The sequence below is a fragment of the Protopterus annectens genome, chromosome 2.part1, assembly GCF_019279795.1.
Source record: "Protopterus annectens isolate FY-2018-M chromosome 2.part1, PAN1.0, whole genome shotgun sequence".
NCBI classification, from domain to species: domain Eukaryota; kingdom Metazoa; phylum Chordata; order Ceratodontiformes; family Protopteridae; genus Protopterus; species Protopterus annectens.
The window spans coordinates 668,967,246-668,986,715 of NC_056729.1; the positions used below are offsets into that span (position 1 = coordinate 668,967,246).

The 19,470-nt window shown below is 41.4% G+C and overlaps 1 protein-coding gene across 1 annotated transcript in view; it reads right to left on the bottom strand.

The window, feature by feature from the left end:
- PCM1 (pericentriolar material 1) overlaps positions 1 to 19,470 on the bottom strand; it is a gene marked incomplete at its 5' end in the record, with an annotated part of 3,258,627 nt that overhangs the window by 110,756 nt on the left and 3,128,401 nt on the right. The window contains one exon of the mRNA XM_044063494.1: positions 12,079 to 12,171. Coding sequence (XP_043919429.1) covers positions 12,079 to 12,171 — 93 coding nt within the window. The remainder of the gene's footprint in view (positions 1 to 12,078; positions 12,172 to 19,470) is intronic.

Consider the following 19,470-nt stretch of genomic DNA (forward strand, 5'->3'; position numbering starts at 1 on the left):
GACATTCAATCTGTGTCTGAATGTATTACAAGAGACTGTGAATAGAATGACTGCCCCTGTGATGATGCCAGCAATTAGAGTACTTCCCCTACTAGTACATCAGTTACTGTAATTCAGGGCAATCCTATGGCCTCTACCAGTTCCTAAACTTATGTGGCCAATCATGTTGATTCAGGAACAACTGAAGCTTCTACGAGTTCAGTGATTGGTGCTACATCTAAAGGACAACGCCTTTTTCCTTTACCGGGGCCATTACCGATAAAACATATACAACGGAATGGTCGCTCGCAGAGCCAAGGGAGAAGTGGGAGAGTACACCAAATACCACAGGCAGAGAACTGAGAGATCTCTCAGTTTACAGGAACACTCGAAGTGCAGTAAGAACAACTTGATTATTAATCTTTCCCAATTGCAACTGACTGAAGCTCAGTGTTCTGTTTTAAATAAAGGACTGTCGTTTGTACCGTCTAGAAAGTCAGAAATGTTGGACGTTTTACTGAATCTGAGAATGTTTGCTAGCAATTTAACTATCTGCTACCTTCTCATGTTTAGATACAGGCAATAATGTGTTTAAAAAACAAGTACGTTTGTGCCTAAAATTCATCCGTCTGTTGAAGCTTTTTGCAATATCTGTGAAAATGAGATTAGGGACTATTATGAAAGAACGCAAGTCCGTCTATTTTAATTTAAGTAGGACTGACTGTGAAGCCCTTGCAGAGCTTAAAAAAAGTTATAACTGTTGAATTTTGCCCTGCTGACAAAGAGGGAGAGATTTTTCTGCTAGATAAGGATATGTACCTTAAGAGCATGTCGATACTACTTAGTGATCAAAATACATTTGTGGTCATTAGTAGAAATGTTTTACAAGCTTTAATAGAGAAGATGATGTTTTTGGTGTTTGATTTACTCATTACCAGGAAAACAACAAAGGATTTGTTTAATTACTTTAGTGTTGAGACTCCCACTATTCCAATGATCTATGGGTTACCCAAGGTCCATAAGAGACTTATGGATGCACTGTGCGCCCTATTGTTTCAGGATGGGTCACAGAACCTCTATCGATCTTTGTTGAAAAAATGCTACGGTCTGTTGTGGATAAACAGCCTACTATTTTGAAGGATACCAAGAGTTCCCTGGAAGATCTTTATAGAGGGACAGTTGAGCTAGACCCAGAGAAAGAGATTTATTTGGTTACATTAGATATAGGCTCACGGTTTACTGTCATCCCCAATGATTGCGGGACAGAGACTTGTTGGCGCTGGGTAAACATTACTCGAAAGATAGAATTAATCTTATATGTAGTGTAACTGAGATTACATTAGAAAACAATGTTTTTATTTTTGGTACAGACTATTATCTACAGAAGGTTGTCGTGGCTATGGGCACAGCCTGTGCCAATAGCTAAGTCAACCTTGTACTGGCCAAATGGGTGATGTTGTGGTGACCAACAGTATATGGAATACATCCATTATTTGGTACAAGCGGTTCGTGGATGATGTTTTTCTCTTGTGGGGAGGAAGTGAAGAAGAGCCGTTGTCTTTTATTGATTATTTGCATATTACTACTTTGTTTTTGAAGTTTTCCCACAATTATTCAACAAGACAGACTGAATTTCTGGACATGAGAGTCCAGAGATCCGAGATGGGGGTTTTTAGGACAGGGCTTTATAGGAAAGAAGTGAGGAAAAATACCTTACTGCATAGAAACAGTATATACCCTCAACATATTCCTAGAAATGTCCTTACTGGGCAGTTTATAAGGATGATGAGGTTGCCCAATAACAGCTACTAGATGCAGTTAATAGACTAAAAAAATATTTCATGGCCAGAGGATATAAAGAAAGGGAGATTGATGATTGTATAGAATCTGTGCTTAAAAAGAAGGATAAGAGGGGGGTAGAACTTTTTTCTCAGAAGTCCCTCTCCATGACACAGACTTCTCCAAGGCCTCAGAAGGAACATAGAGTTAGATTTCCTTTGACGTTCTCTAGTGATGTCAACATACTTTGTGACATCAAGAGGAAAGTACAGTTGTGTACCTACCATAAATGTAGATGTTCGAGTGTATTCACTGTTGCAGTCATTACACTTGGGTTATCCTGCTGGCAGGCTACCCGCAGTCGGCCTGAATTCCAAAGTCCTGGTCCGGCATCGGTTGCTGTCACCTCTTCCCTGACGTCAGTGTGCAGCTGACGACATTTTCTTCAGTTTTTCTTGCCCCAGATGTCAAGTGCCCCCAAAAGGGTAGGCTAAAAACATTGCTTATAAAAAGCATTCACTAAAATAAGCAATACCTTCATCTACAAGCAAATACACCACATAGGTTGTATAGAATAGAGAGGTACAGATAAGTCCCAGCAAAGAACAGGGGATGGGTAACCTGGACTGCAACAGTGAATACACTCGAACATCTACATTTATGGTAGGTACACAACTGTACTATGTTCATCGTGTTTCACTGTTGCAGTCATTACACTTAGGTTGAATTCCCAAAGCTGAGGTTGGATGGCTGGGCCTAAATAGGATTAGGAGAGGCTATGAGGCCCTGCAGAACTGCAGTGGCAAAGCCTGCTCTGGATTTAGAGTAAAGAGGCAAGTGGTAGTGCTTTGTAAAAGTGTGCACTGAAGTCCAAGTTGCAGCCTCCAAAATATCCTTGGGTTGGTACTCCTCTGAGGAAGGCTGCTGAGGTCTGCTGCCCTGGTCGAATGTGGCCTAATGCCCTTGGGCACTGATTTGCTATGTTGTGAATAGCAGAAACGAATGCAGTGACCTATCCATTTTGAAATAGTCTACTTTGAGATGGCCTTTCCTTGTGATCCTGCAGCATATGCCACTAAAAGTTATTCAGTCTTCCTGAAAGCTTTAGTTTTGTCCAAGTAGAAGCGTAGCTGTCTGTTTATGTCCAAAGAATGCAGAAGTCTCTCGCCTTTATTCTGGGGATTTGGATAAAAAGTAGGCAAATGAATGGTTTGATTAAGAGCCACACTGGATACTACCTTAGGCATAAATGTTGGGTTTGTCCTTAGAGAAACCCTGTCTGGATGGAAAATGATAAAAGGTTCCACAGCCATTAATGCCTGTAACTCTGAGACTCTTCTTGCTGAAGTTATTGCTAGGAGCAGAGCTGTTTTCCATGATAAGAATTTTATCACAGCTGTATTGGCTGGCTCAAAAGGAGGCAGTGTGAGCTCTTCCAAGACAAAGTTGAAGTCCCATGCAGGTATTGGTGCTCTTCTTGGGGGTCTAATGTTTTTGGCCCCTCTTAGGTACTGCCTTAGTAATGGATGTGAAAAAATAGGTGGGTCCATATTGTAATGAGCTGAAATGGCAGAGGCATGGATCTTACATCGATGAAAAGGATAGGCCTTTGTCCACATCTCAGTTAGGTATTGTAAAATCTGAGGAATATTTGGTACAAGCATATCAATCCCTTGTGCCTAGTTCCAAGCACAGAATCTCTTCCACTTTTCTGCATATGATTTTCTGGTGCTGGGCCTCCTAGCCTCCAGAATAACATCTATAACTGCTTTGGACAGAGGTGTGTCCTGAATGGTTACATTATCCGCCATGCAGCCAGATATAGGGTTCTGAATTGGCTGTGCAGTATCTGATTGCTTTGTTAGGTCAGTAAATGAGGAATATGAGGTAATGTCCAGGCTGGGCCTTGAGACAAGCTCTTTAGGATTGGGTACCAGTGCTGGTGTGGCCAGTCTGGGGCAATTAGGATAATTTTTGGCTTCTCTTGTCTGACCTTTAGGAGTACCTTGGGGAGGAGAGGTAGTGGAGGAAAGGCACATACTGTAAGGTTTTTCCAGCGGAATGATAGAACATCCACTTTCCATGCTAGCTTGTGATAAGTCCTTGTACAAAATCTCTGTAGTTGGCAGTTGTGAGGGGAGGCAAATAGATCTATGTCTGGGCATCCCCATTTCCTTGTTATTATGCTGAAGATTTGTGGATCTAGTTTCCAGTTGTGAGGATCCATGAGGTTTCTGCTTAGTTTGTCTGCCACAGTATTTGTATTTCCTGGCAGGAATTGTGCTTGCAGGTGTACTTGATAAGTCAATGCTGTGTTCCACAAAATCATGGCTTGTCTGCAGAGGGGGTAGGAATGCGTGCCTCCCTGCTTGTTTATGTACCACATGACTGTAGTATTGCCCGTCTTTATCAGCAGTTGTCCTGGATGAAGTAGATCCTTGAAAGCTGTCAGGGCATTCTGGACAGCCAGCATTTCTTTTAGATTGATATGAAGATGCATTTGGCTTGTGGGCCATGTGCCCTGAATATATTTTCCTGCCATGTGGGCCCCCCAGGCATAATCTGATGCATCTGTTGTTATTGTCTGCCTGGCCGTGGGTAAAGTGAAATGCTGTCCCTTGTTGTGGTGACAGGCCTGTGCCCACCATCGAAACTCCTGCTGCAGGCAGGGAATGAGGGTGATAAGTTTTTCCAGGCTGTGGCAATGTTGAGTCCAAACACTTTTTAGATACCATTGAAGTTTCCTCATATGCAGTCTTGCATATGGAATTAACAGAATGCAGGATGCCATGAAGCCCAAAGCCTGCAGAATATTTCTTGCAGATAACTGGGTTTTTGGTGCCAACATTTCGAAGTAAGAAGTCAGTTGCCTTTGTTTGGCTGGCGTGAGATAGGCCATCTGGGCAGTTGTATTTAAGCTTGCACCCTAGAATATTATCTCTTGAGAGGGTACTAGTTTTGATTTCATTTACTGTGTACCCTAGGCAAATTAGCAATCTTTTTACAAACGCCAGATGCTTTAGTAGAATGTCCTTGTTCTCTCCTTGAATAAGGCAGTCGTCCAAGTAGGGATATATTTGAATTCCTCTTTGACTGCAAAAGGCAATTACTTTTGCCAGGCATTTTGTGAAGACACTGGGAGCAGTAGATAAGCCAAAGGGCAGTGCAGAGAACTGGTAGTGCATTGAGCCAGCTATGAATCTGAGGTATCTTCTGCAAGATTGTCTGATTGGGACATGCATGTATGCTTCTTAAGTCCAAGGTTACCAGCCAAGCCTTCTTGCCCAGCATGGGAAGAAGCTGCTGTAGTGTCAACATTTCGAATTTTGGAACGTCCAGAAAAGTGTTTAGAATAGACAGGTCCAGTAATGGTCTCCAGGCTTTGTCCTTTCTGGGTACCAAGAAAAGACGTGAGTAAATTCCTTGCCCCTGCTCCTGTAGTGGTACTCGCTGAATGGCCCTCATGTCCATGAGGGATGAAACTTGCTTTTGTGCCTCTGCCCATTAATTGTGTAGCAGGTCTGGCATGCCTTTTGCCTTTGACAGGGTGTGAAAGTGGAACCTGTAACCCTGAGACACTATCTTCAAGACCCATTGGTCCTGGGTGATCATGTGCCAGTTTTGTGAAAAAAGTGCTAGTTTCCCCCCTAAGGGGGCGCCCAAAAGATAAGTGTTTGGTACTGGTAGAGGAAAGTCATTGGGACTGTTTCCTATAGGGTTGAGATTTGTCTTCTCCGCTTTTGGAGGTAGAAGCACCCCATTGTTTAGGCCTGTATGAGCCTTGGGGCTGGGATCTGCCTCTAGGGGCGCCTGCATCTGCCTCTCTGTGGCCTATCTGACACTGGAAAGGACCAATTTTATGAAGGCCAGTTCCTGCTAAATCTGGGTGGCTGTAACTGTAAGAAATCCTTAACTGTCTGCATAGATTTCGCTTTATCCACCATTTTCTTCAACACCTCTTCTGCCTTAACACCAAACAAAGTATTATGCTGTAATGGAGCATCTAATAATTTTGCTTTAACATGATCAGGCAGATTCTGTTCCTTTAACCAAGCATTCCTCCTGATCACAGAACCCGTTACAGCGGCACTACAAAAGTTCTCCAAATAATCAAAACCACATTGCAAAGTATGTTTTCCCACCTGTTCAGCTGCATGCAATAAATCCTGCGTTTCCTTGTTTTCAGCACATTCAGAATTTGTCAACATTTTCTGTTTTAACAGTGACATTAAGTATTGCTGATATTTAAGCACATGAAACTGACAATTTAAAGCCCTTACAGCCAAGGTAGCAGAAGTGTAAACTTTTTTCCCCCATCTGTCCAATGCTCTAGAATCCCTATCATAGGGAACAGGGTTTTTTGCAGTGGAAGCCTTGACCCCTTTGGGACCCTGAGATATAGTTTCCGGGTCAGCAGCAGGGTTTTTATATGGAAATTTATGAGAGTCTGGAACCCTGTAGTACCTGTCTAGCTTAACGGGTGCAGGGTGTATAGAGTCTGGAGACAGGCCAGACTCTGAAAAAACATCTACAATGTCCAGAACAGGAGGAATAGCAAGGGGCCTGTGTTGAGGAAGTAAAAGAAAATCTCTGAGCCTTTTCTTGGATTCTGAATAATCCTGGCTCTCCCAATGAAAGTGCTCCCTTATAGTATGCAGGGTTTCCCCAAAAGAGTAATCCTCAGGAGGAGAAAGCTGAAGGAATAGATTCTTCAGCATCAGAATCCTCATACGGAGGAAGAGTATTCCTGATCAGAGGAGGAATCAGAGGAAATGGAAACCTGATCTGACGATTCATATTCTGTCTCTTGCCTAGGCCTCTTATCAGGAGGGGGATAGGAACCCCTGATCAAAGTAATAAGGTCTTCGACCATTTTGAGCACCTGTTTTTTAGGCATGGAAGTATGTCCTGGAGAATGCTGTACTTGCTTCTTTGTCTTTACATATAACTGTGTAGGTCTGAAGAAACCCTCAGCAGCAGATGCCTGCACAGCGGCTCCGGACACATCTGAGGGAATAGTTTCCGAGGATCCAATACCTTGAGTTCCAGAGGCCCAGTCAGCACCACGTGGGAGTCGGAAGCGGCCTGTGGCTCTGAGGTAGCGTGCATCAGGGGCTGTGAAAGCGCCTCACTGAGAACCGGTGACTAGCTTAGAGGAAGCCTCATAGTCGGTTTTGGACCTTGGATACCTGTCCTTGTCTTTATCCTTGCGTTTTTTATAGACTCTGGTAGTCGGTTGTTCCACCGGCATTGTATAATTGAATCTGTGGCCAAAGTAATGAAAAGCAAAATCGTACTGACGCTTAATAGTGCGTTGGTTAAATCTAGCACAAAACCGACAACAAACAACGTCGTGGTTGGGCCTAGGCAAGGAATACAGTAACAGTGAAAATCCTTATGAGGTATTTGCTTCCCACAAGAAATACAATTGTTAACTTATTCTGACATTGGTCTGGAGCAAGAAAAAAGTTTCCCCAATGGGGTACTTTGCTTTAATGAAGACTTTGGATGTGAATTCGAAAATCTCAGGAGTCTGCCGACCGGCACTTGCGAACTGCTTTTGCTTTGGGCACCGCGCGGCAAGAAAGACTGAAGAAAATGGCGTCAGCTGCATCGTATATACCCCTTGCGCACTGACGTCAGGGAAGAGGCAACCGCAACCGACGCCGGGCCAGGACTTTGGAATTCAGGCCGACTGCGGGTAGCCTGCCAGCAGGATAACCCAAGTGTAATGAATGTAACAGTGAAACACGATGAACATCTGGAATATACTCTATGGGTCTGATGATCTGAGAGAGATTGTAACTAACAAACCTAGCTTTTCATTCAAGAATAACTTGTCTGTTAAAAGACAATTATGCTACAAGACGATGGAATGGGAATCATCATCTATAGTTTCCTCCCAGAGACAAGGAACATTTCCTTGTAGGCAGTGTAGTGCATGTAGATTTGTTTTTATAGGCACCGCTTTCTGCATCCTATACATGACTGCTGTATAGAATTTCCCTTCTATGCTGATTGCAGCACAAAAAAAATATAGTTTATTATGGTTTCTGCACTATTTGTGGAGCTTACTATATAAGAAAGACTAATCGTTCGTTTAGGGAATGGATACTTGAGCACTTAAGAGATAATAAAAATAATAAAGACACTTGTGCTTTAGCTAAGCATGGTCAGTCCAATAATGTGCAGCATCAATTTAAGTTTTTTGTGCTAGAAACAGAAGATTTGGGGAGGGATACATGAAACAGAACGGAAGCATGTGAGAAGAAGTGGATTTTATTTTTTAAAGCCGATACATTTCCTGGTATCAATGATATGGTCTCACTTAAGTCATTTTTAAGTCAAAGGCCACTGAAGCACTAACTACATTGTATGTTCCTTGTTTTTGGCATATGTCTGTATTGGCACTTTAAGTGTATATACTTTGTTAATTAAGAGACTTTTTCTATTGGTTGCTTTTAATAAAAGTTTTGGATTTTGTTATGATGTTGTCTGATTCATAGGTTCATACTAGGCTATCTGCCTAGGGCATTTACAAGCCTAGCCAGTGTGTGTTTGGCTTTCGCCATCCATTTTAAATGAATTTTGCTATGCCCTTTTTCGAGGTTAGTATACTGTGCCTCTGTCTAACAGTGACACAGAAGTGATACCCGGAGTAAATCTACGATCTCCCATCCACTCATCAAGATTCCTCTTGAAGAGAGTCAATGAGGGACTCTGCCTAACCTGGACTGGGATTTTATTCCAGAGTGAAGGGAGCCTCTAAGTTATGAATCTGTCCTTCCAGCATGTCCTATTTATTTCAGTGCTGAGGTTCAAGTCTCTCGAGCGCGTAGCTCGATGGGATTTGGATTTTCTGAGGTGCAGCATGTCCATTAATTCCGGGTTGGACATGGCTTTATACGCCAGGCACAGATCGCCTCTGAGCAGGCGGTATGCCACTGAGTAGAGCTGGAGTTTCTTTAACCGGGCAGCATATGGCATCTGTTTGAGCCCTTTGATCCACTTGGTGAGGTACTTTTGGGGTCTTTCCAGTTGCTGCAGGTGTCTGGTAAGGTACATCCCAAAAGGGGCATTGTACTCAATTATGGGCCTGATGAGGGATGAGTAAAGAGGCACGATGACCTCCCCTGATCTAGATGTGAATCCCTTCATGATTAGGTGGGCTATATAAAATGTTTTTCTAACCACTTTGGCCACGTGGTTGTCGAATGAGAGATTGCTATCAACTTGGGTCCCCAGGTCCCAAATTACTTCTTCCGTACTTAATGGATTACCATCTATGTGGTAATTTGTGGGCACTTTGTTTTTGCCGAAGGGGATGACTATACACTTTTTGGGGTTTAGCTTGAGGCCATGGCTCTGGCACCAGTTGTCTGTTTCTATGAGGCCCTTTTGTAGGATGCTTGTGTCGGCTGGAGAGTCGATTATGGCGCCCAGTTTGCAGTCATCTGCGAACTTGGTCAGCCACAGTCCTTCCGTGTTGGCCTGTACCTCCGAGAAATATATACCGAACAAGAGATGAAGCTGTGTTTAACTGTGAAAGCTCTAACCTTGCATTAAACGTGTTGTTTTTAACTGGAGTTCTTTCTGCATTGCAGGAACTCTTTGTTTTTCTTCTTTGAATTAATGTGTTACAGTTTGGGCTGTTTTATACCTAGGATTTGAATCAAGGGGGTGGCGGCAAAAGGATTTACAACATTACACTGTCTAGGGTCAACATGTCAGACAAAGGTACCTTGATGCTGATACAGCATTATGGGCATGTCTGAAAAAAGACTTAAGAGTATCAACGTTAAGGAAGTTTGACAGAAAGAGAAGAACTGACAGTTTAGAAATTAAGATCCTTACTAGGATTACATTACATTATTAGGGAACAAATGGGTGAGATGTGATGCAGAATGACAGTTTTAGGCCAGCAACTGTGGAGTAGAAATTAGCGGTCACGAGTTAGCAAGTATATATGATAGTCTCTTATTTCAGGGGTAAATGCCCTAAAGAACAGAAATATAGATTAACACTGCTGGATGACATAACAGCACCAATTAAAGAACGTATGAATTGTCTGATATTTGGTGAATTTTATGACAGGAACTGTTGAAGTGTGTGGAGATTATAGCATTAAATGTTGATGTCTGTGCTGAGATTTAAGTATATTTTTAATGTTAATGTGATATTGTATGGTCAGTTAAATAGGCAAATAAAAATACTGGGCTATGATTCCCTACAATCTCCTCCTCCGATGTCACCAGACCTTTCTTGGGGTTGTATCGCAGGTAAGTCTCTCTACTGATGAGACATTTCAACACATGAAAGTTGCTTAAGAGTGCTTTTAAACAAGATCAGGCCAAAGCACCACAGGTCAGGACCCTTTACAAAGGTAGAATATGCTACTGTAAATGTAAAATGGTAGCTCTTTTATGGCTAGTGGAAGAACGGTCTCCAATTTTTTTTTTTTATCATTCTGTCAGTGAATACTGCTGTTGGTGACTATTCCTTCCCATCTTCCTTGTTTCTGGTTCCAGAGTTTGGGGGACTTCTGTTAATGTGCAAAAGCAGCCAGTCTCAAAGTCTTGAAAAAGGAACAAGACTTGGGGAGGTCATAATCTCATAATTAATGGCCAGGACAGTACTTGTGCCATTTAGCGTTCTTCAGATTCAGTCCTGAAAACAGTTCTGACTGCAAACTGCTTTCTCTTAAGAAAATAAAGAAAACTAGCTCTCACCTCTGCTACTACAAGGTTCAGGAAGAATGCAAAAAAGAAACTTGGGGTTTGGATTTCCCTCGATGATTATGGGTGGCCTAAAGATGACTAGTCCACGAAGGAGGGAAAAACACTGAAGATCTATGGCCAAAAGAACTCTCACGGAGTGGAATCATACCTCTCAACCTCTTAGTGCAAGAAATCTGGACAAAGGCCCAAAAATAGGTACATATTTTAAATATTGCTCTTACAAACAAAAATAGGGACATATTTTAAATACTGCTCTTACAAACATAGTAAGTTGCTAGAGTAACAGGGTTTGTTTTAACATACATTTTTCTGAAGGATTTGAAGGCTGAAACTCAAACGTATGTCATTATTTAGTGACTTCAGTCCTCAGATCATCCCAGTGATTTGCCAGAAAACCACAAATTTTATGGGGAACAGACCAAGAATATGGGCCACAAATCCAGACAATCTGTGAAAATCTGGACAATTGAGAGGTATGGGTGGAATGTTCACAAATATGAATTTACTAGCTGAAACTGCTACAAAGATGACTTTCAAATTTAACTATTTCGGTGGGTATGGAAAAACATTTATGGATAACACAATAAAATGACCAATGTTCTAATGTGACAAGAATTAAAGGCAGCATATGGTAATCTTGTTTTCATGAAGCCAACCACCTGCTACTAGAATACTAGAATATGAGGCAACATCTACAAGACAGACAATGGTTACGTGCCAGGGGAAGTTTGACACAGCTGGAACAGGCATGCAGGCAAATAACAAACAAAGGTAAGATGAAGGCTTACTCGTTAAAATGTAAGTTCCATTCAAAGAAAGAAAAAACCTACAAAGTAAAGAAGTTTTTCCATAAAAGATCAGTAATTCAGCATAGCTGGTTTTCCTGGAAGGATGTAGGATTACAGTAATGCTATTCTAAAAATTCTAAAAATATACAATGTTCATTATCAGAAAATGAGAAAATAACACATTTTTACTGTATCAGTTGACCTACAAGGACATTCCCTTTGATGGTTTTGCTATTGATAATCCCTTTTCCATCAATTATTTGTCATTATTTGGCTGTTCCCTTACCCAGTAATGGATGTACTGTTACAGTGACACATGCCATACTATTATGTATTAATTAACAAATAGCATTTAAACTATGACGACTGTAGCAATGCTCAATTTGCTGAACACCTCAATCTGGTTAAGTGACATGCTCAGAATCACACAATAAGCAAATGGAGGTTGAGGGAATCAAACTGCCAGTGTTTTTTTTTTTTTTTTTTTTTTTTTTTTTTTACAGATGATAGCATGGATAACAATAGGAAAAAAATTGTGAGCAAAGACATGCAATGTTATGATATGCACTGCCTGAAGTGGATCGTTTTCCCTGATATATGTACTCCTGAAAAATAATGCTTAATTCTGACTGATGGAAAGGGATCACATCCTAAATCCCATTAAAAAAGGGTCCTCTAAGTTCAAACAGCACTTACTACAAGACTGACAGTAAAGTTCACCTTCCCCTATTAGTTTCTGTCTTTGAAATGCAGTTGATATTCAGACACTAGGTCAAATTACATTGCTGCCATACCTCAGAGAAAACAGACAACTTGATGGGCAAATCTTCCACATTAACAAAGTCTTCTTCATCAGATTTTTGGCTCACGTTTCCTGATCCAGGGTCCTACAAAATAAAAATAAGCACAATGAAAAGAATGTATTCTAAATGCTTCTGTAAAGTACTGTAAAATCAGTAGATGAAAACACTCCTCAAACAGTAGTGTTAAGTGAAGCAATCATGAGAAAAATAAAGTGCTTGATGAGCTATAATGGAAATCAGTAAAAGAAAAAAAAAATTTTCAGCATTATTTTAACAGAGAAGATGCTACAGGTTACAGGCCAGACTTTTGTTGGGAAGAGACAAACTTATCAGTCTTTGCTAAATTCTGACTAACCATGGCCATTGGCAGAATCTTATATAAAAAAAGAAGTTATGTACTCACCATAACGTTCCATCTGAGTAGTTATACTTCATTTTTCGGCAACCTGTGGGTATTCGGATCCATATCGGATCTGAGCCAGCAACTTTTTTTCTAGCATCTGCTCCGAGCTCCTCCCCTACCCATAATACATCATCATCTCCTATCTTCCCTCAGATCGAGTTTGCTGCAACCATATACTTTAGCAACTCAAACTAAATTAACCTAACATGTTTATTCACATGAAAAGGTCAGGGGGCCGGAGGGTGGGAAGGTTGCAGAAAAATTAAGTATAACTACTCAGATGGAATGTTATGGTGAGTACATAACTTCTTTATCTGAAGTAGTTAACTTAATTTTATCTGCAACCTGTGAGACAAAGTCCTCAGCTACTCAAAAATCGTGGGAGGCCCTCATGGAAGGATATTCCTGAGCACCACACAGCCAAAGGATGCTCTCCCTCTGGAAATCAGATCTAATTTGTTATGGGAGATAAAAGTATGTGAATTTGCCCAAGTTGCTGCTGCACAAATATCATCCAAAGGAACCTTAGATCAAAAAGCAGCAGAAGTTGCTATGAACCTGGTAGAGTGAGCTTTAACCAGACCAGGAGGAGATAAACCTTTGGCTTTGTAAATATGTAAAATGCAGAGAGTGATCCATCTGGCTAAAGAAACCTTGAAAATGGTCTTTCCCAAAAAAGGTTTAGAAAATGAGACAAATAACTGATAGGACTAATGGAAGGGTTGTGTTCTATGAAGATAGAAACAAAGTTATCTATGAACATCTAACAAATGAAGTTTATATTCACCCTTGTTCTGAAAATTTGGAAAGAAAAACAGATAAATTGTTTGGTTTATGTTTGACTGAGATGTCACTTTTGGTAGAAAAGGATTTGTACGGAGAGCGACCCTGTCCTTATAGAAGACCAAATAAGGAGGCACGGCAGACCAAGCCTGAAGCTCAGAAACCCTCCTAGCTGACGTAATAACCACTAAGGAATGCTGTCTTCCAAGATAAAAACTTTAAATCCACTGATCCTGCAGGTTCAAAAGGAGGAGTTACAAAGGACTGGAGAACCAAAGTGAGGTCCCATGGAGGAACCGAATCTTTGATAGGAGGACGCAAAAGAAAAGTGCCTTTTAGAAAGGCTTTACACAGCCTAGAGGAGGGCCAGGGCGATCTTATTTTCACCAACATGAAAGTCAGAAATGGCTGCCAGCTGTACTTTCACCGTGGAGGAACTAGCTCCTTGCTGAAAAATACTAGTCAAGAAATCCAACACCGCTGGAACAGGGGCTGTAAAAGGATTAAGGTTTCTCTGAGATGCCCACATTGAGAAACTTCTCCATTTACTGCAATAAACTTTCCTAGTGGAATCTTTAAGAGAAGCCACTAGTATAGATTTAACAGGGGATGAAAGACTGGGAGTCCTGGCAATCAAGGGAACTGGAGCAGCCAAGCTGTCAGCTTGAGACTGTCTAGATTGGGAGGGTAGGTTCCCAAAGGATGAGAGATTAGATCCTTGTGTTCTTTTTCTCTTTATCTTCCCCACACCAGCACGGGTGGGAGTTTGAATCCCTGCCTGGGGGGGGGGCTTGGCGGGTGTACCAGAAACTGAGGCCGTGGCAGAATCCAGCATGAAGGCAGGGAGAAGACCCTTGGCAACCAACTTGGCCTTCCTATCCCTGAGGGCCCTAGGGTTAAAACAGACACAAATTGTACACTGAATAGACAAATGAGGCACTCCCAAACAGACTACTGCATTTTTTTAAAAACGGACAGGCTGATCAGCCAAAACCCAAAACTAACAGCCACTCCAGAAAGAGAAAGCACACAACACTAGAGCACACACACTGAAGGGAAGTGGGCCTAGAGACTACTGTAATGAGAATCCCCCCCCCCTTTTTTTTTTTGGACTAGAACCGATGAACAGCGTACAACAGGGAGGAAGGGAAGACTAACGACCACTTTCACACAGTAAAGATTGAAGTAAACACGCTTACAATCCCTGAAGCTCAGAGCAATGGAGACCACGATGCTCACAATGGCGCGGCAAATGAGATCTGTGGAAAGATAGGAGATGGTGGTGTATTATGGGTAGGGGAGGAGCTCGGAGCAGATGCTAGAAAAAAAAGTTGCCAGCTCGAATCCGATATGGATACGAATACCCACAGGTTGCAGATAAAATGAAGTTAACTACTTCAGATCATTTATATTTAATAAGGAATGATTTTATAAACGTGTGACAAATTTACAAATGTCCAGAAGATTAAAACTGCATTTATCAAGGGGCAATAAAAGACTGAATATAAAACTTTAAAAATCAGTGTTTGGAACAAATTTTAAATTCTACACTATCCAGCAGCAACAGGACATTTTTCATATATGTAAACCAAATCTGACCACATCATTCTTATCCCACATGCTGACTGAAGAAATTGAGTTTAAACTTCCAGTGCAATTCAGTGGCAGAAGCTAACTGCACATTTTTTGTCAGGAGACAAAAATGGATGTTGTCAGATAGACATCAATACCACCTTGTTCAGATCTAATCTACTGTTTATTATATTCAGCCACTACCTGGGCACAAGGCAATACAAGGCCAAACAAACACATACACCAACAGGCAACATGAATAGTAAGGCACTGAAAACCTGGATATAAAATGTTCAGCAAAGTTAATCAGCATTTGAAGTACCTGCAGGAAATCCAAATATGTATAAAATGTTATAGTAATAAGAAATAAGATGAAAGTGCACAATTACATAAGTAGTTCAAGAGCCTTGTAAGAATGTTGATGCTACAATTATAAACAGTGAAAATAATTTACTATGAAAAGCTAGTGGGAAGATTGTAAATGAAGCAACATATGTTTATATTTTAAGAGTCAAAACTGATTTGAGAAATAGATTGTGGGATATATATATATATATATATATATATATATATAAAATGCATACAAAACAGTCATAAGTCTTTAAAATACATTATAAAACTTTTCACACAGCTTTTCTAAGACAATACATCATAAAAATATTCAATATTGCGTAAAAGACAACTGCAGTTTGGAAATGAAGACATTTCAGCTAAACTATGAAAAATTAGTAACTACAATTAAGCTGCTTTGAAAACATACCTTGTTGAAAATCTGGTAAAAAGCAATACTTGTGTTAACCAAATGTTATTAGCGAACACTTGCGAAACACAGCTCTTAACACATTCATTACTATTTATAAACATACTGTCAATCTACCTATGAGCAAGGGAGGGAGAAAGGAAGTTATGTAGACACAAAGTAGTATTGTTTAAGTCTACTTACCATGAAAGTAGATTTGAGAAAAGGTCAGTATAACATTAAAACACAAGATTTGGGTTTACCTACCTTATGCGCCTTCTACAAGCCCCAGATTTTGTTATAGGAGTGACATCTCCCCTCCAAGGAACTAAAGGCAACTTTGTATGTACAGGGTGATAACACTATATGGTTCAAGGCTCCCTTAAATGTCTCAGACTGTTCTTCGAGCCACAGTTCCCTGCAGGGAGTGATGACGACTTGTGAAAGGGAAACAACTGTGTCATGACAGTACAGTGTATTGTACATATTCACAGAAAACAACATGAACAGATATTGGTGTGCCTAAAATCACAAGTTTACTTAAACATTTTTCAATTTCCAAAAAGCAACACAATGCTAAAATTCAGTAACAAGACAAATGCCAACTTTTTTAATGAAGATCTATACAGGTCACATTTAGACTTGCGTTTCACAAGTGCTAGCTAATAACATTTGGTTAATACAAGTATTTTGTTGCCAGACTTTCAAAAGACTGGTATTTTTGAAGCGTCAATTATTGTAGTTACTAATTTTCATACTTTAGCTAAAATGTATTTTCATTTCCAAAAAGCATTCTAGCAGAGGATCAAACCAGAGAAACACTTGCTATGAGGCAAAAACACCACCCACTATGCTACTTTGCCACTCAGCTCTTAACATATTGATCACCATTTTAAACGTACTGCCTTCTGTGTGGAGTATGTATGCCCATCCCTGTGCTTCAGCGGGTTTCCTCCCTGTGGGTCGGTTTAACTCCTAGATTACAAACACATGAAGAAGGTGGATTGGACAATCTAAACTGGCCATGTGTGAGCAAGTGTGTAATATGGAAGAACAGCCTCGACAGGGCTAGACACCTGGCGGTGTAAACTTTGGCTCTAGATGACTGTCACTGTTGAAGTGACACCCCGACCCAGTGTGCAAAAATGGTAAGCTTGGTTGTGGATGGATGGATAATAAATACTGACCAGTACTATTAAGTGTTTTTGTCAGTAGAACAAAACTACAAGTAAATGCTGAGTACCAACAATCCAGTCCCACACAATTGACAAATGAGGAAGGAATAGCATCCTGCCATTACCCGAATTATACCACAGTACAAGGACAAAATGATTGACTTCAACAATTGGCTAAGCTTCTGGTGTCATTCTAAAGGGATCCAGTATCTGTCTGCCTGGGATGACATGATCTGCAAACCACGATGCTTTGCCAGAGACGGTCTGCACCTGTCGCCCTTGGGATTCCGGATACTGGCTAAGGCTCTTGCCACCCCTATAGTGCCTTTTTTAGTCTAGATTCAAATGACAAATTCACCACCGTAATAGGTACAAGCAAGCAAACTCTGAGGGTAATGCTACTTAATGCTAGAAGTCTAAACCTCAAAATGTACTCACTCGAGACACTCCTTAAAATGGAGAACATCAACATCTGTGCAGTGACAAAGACCTGGTTCAAGGCTCCAGAGAGCACCCCTGCATTACCAGGCTATAATTCATACCACACCTGGACCGAAGCACTAAAGGCGGAGGCATGTCCATATTCATTAAGGATATCCACACCTCCAGGCTAGTTGCTCAACATAATACATCTGAGATTATCCAAGTGCAACTAACTCTGGGCAAGACCGCAATGCAAATTGTAGCTTGCTACAGATCCCCCACCATGCCCCCCAGGAGTCCCACTCCTCATTTCTTGATACACTGGAAAATATTAGGGTACAACCTAACACCCTAATAATGGGCAATTTCAACTACCCCACCATTAACTGGGAAAACTACTCATGTACCAACTCTTTTTCTCAACGTTTTCTGAAATTCATAAACTCCAATGCCTTGGATCAACTTATCCACACCCCCACCAGGGGCAGCAATATCCTAGACCTGGTCATTATCAACATGGGCAACAGAGGTCAATTCCTCGTTGGTCAGATTCGACCACAAGCAAATCACCCTAGACATCCACATCCCACCTCCACCCCCCATTAGGGAAACCACCGTAAAAAATGTCTCCAAAGCCAACTTCACGTTTTTTAACACAGAAGTGGCAAACTTCATGACACCCATGCTGATGGACAATAGAGATATGACTGCTGAATCCTATTACAATTGCACTTTATAAGCACTTACACGAGTGCATGGATCGTGCAATCCCTAACAGAACCAAGATGCTATCCTCCAAAAAAGGAAGCCAATCTGGTGGTCCCCTGCTATAAACAAACTCTACAACAGAAGAAAGAAACCATTGCAAAAAAAAGAGTAAAATCCCATGATTGGAGGAACTCTGTGGTCAGCCTCAGTAAGAAGCTGAGATCCCGATCCCTCATAAAATCCTCCAAAGCTAGTTACGAAAACAAAATCACCACGGATTCTAAAGTCAACCACAAAGCATTCTATAGCTATGTCAAGAATCTCAATGGCAACACTCAGATCTGCTCTGAGTTACAGCACAATGGCACTAAATATACAGAACCAACTGATATTACCAACATCCTGGCAGATAGATTCAGCGCTAACTTTACCCCTCTCTCATCCCCTAAAGGGCCCATCTCTATACCGGAAGAATGCAAAGTACCTGTAATCATGGCTGCACAGGTAAAAAACACTCTCCAAAGCGAAGAACACAGCATCCATGGGACCTGACAACATCCCAGGCTGCGTTCTACATGAACTACAGAATGAACTGGCACCCCACCTAAGTACCATTTTCAATCACAGCCTCACCTCAGGCTTTGTGGCCACTGAATGGCGCACAGCAATGGTTATCCCACTCCACAAAGGGGGAGCCACCACGGACCCTGAGAACTACTGCCCCATTAGCCTGACGAGCCCGGTCTGCAAGGCTATGGAGCGTATCATCATGGAACTTATAAACAATGACATTGGTAATCTCCAAACTCTGCACCCTACCCAGTTCGGGTTTGTAAAAGGCAGATCATGTCTCCTAAACCAGACAGACTTCTTTGAAGCAGTCACCAAAGCCGCAGATGAGGGTAAGGTGGTTCACACAGCCTATCTAGATCTTGTCAAGGCTTCTGACACCATCCCCCACTCTGGAATTATAAACAAACTCACTAAACTAGGTATAAATCCCTATGTCACAAGATGGGTTGCCAACTGGCTCACTGACAGAACACACACTGTGAAAGTAGCAGACTCTAAATCCAACTTCAGACCAGTGACAAGTGGAATACCACAGGGTTCAGTCCTAGGTCCTCTCCTGTTTGGTATCTACTTCTCTGAAGTACAGGCTAACACAGAATGTCTTTGGCTAACAAAGTTCGCAGATGACTGCAAACTAGGAGCCATAATCAAAACACCTAACAATGTGGACATCCTACAAAAGGGCCTCACTGAGACAGATGTCTAGTGTCAAAGCCATGGCCTCAAGCTCAATGCCAAAAAGTGCATTGTCATCCCTTTTGGTAAAAACTCTGTACCCATGAACTACCACATAGGCGGTAGTCTACTTGACACCGAAAGTGCGATAAGACACCTTGGGACACAGGTGGACAGTAGTCACTCCTTTTATAATCACATCGCCACAATAGTCAGGAAATCCTAATACGTGGCACACCTCATCACAAAAGGTTTCTCATCCAGGAAAAAAAGAGGTCATTGTTCCCCTCTACTCATTAGACCCATCACAGAGTACAAAGCCCCTTTTGGTA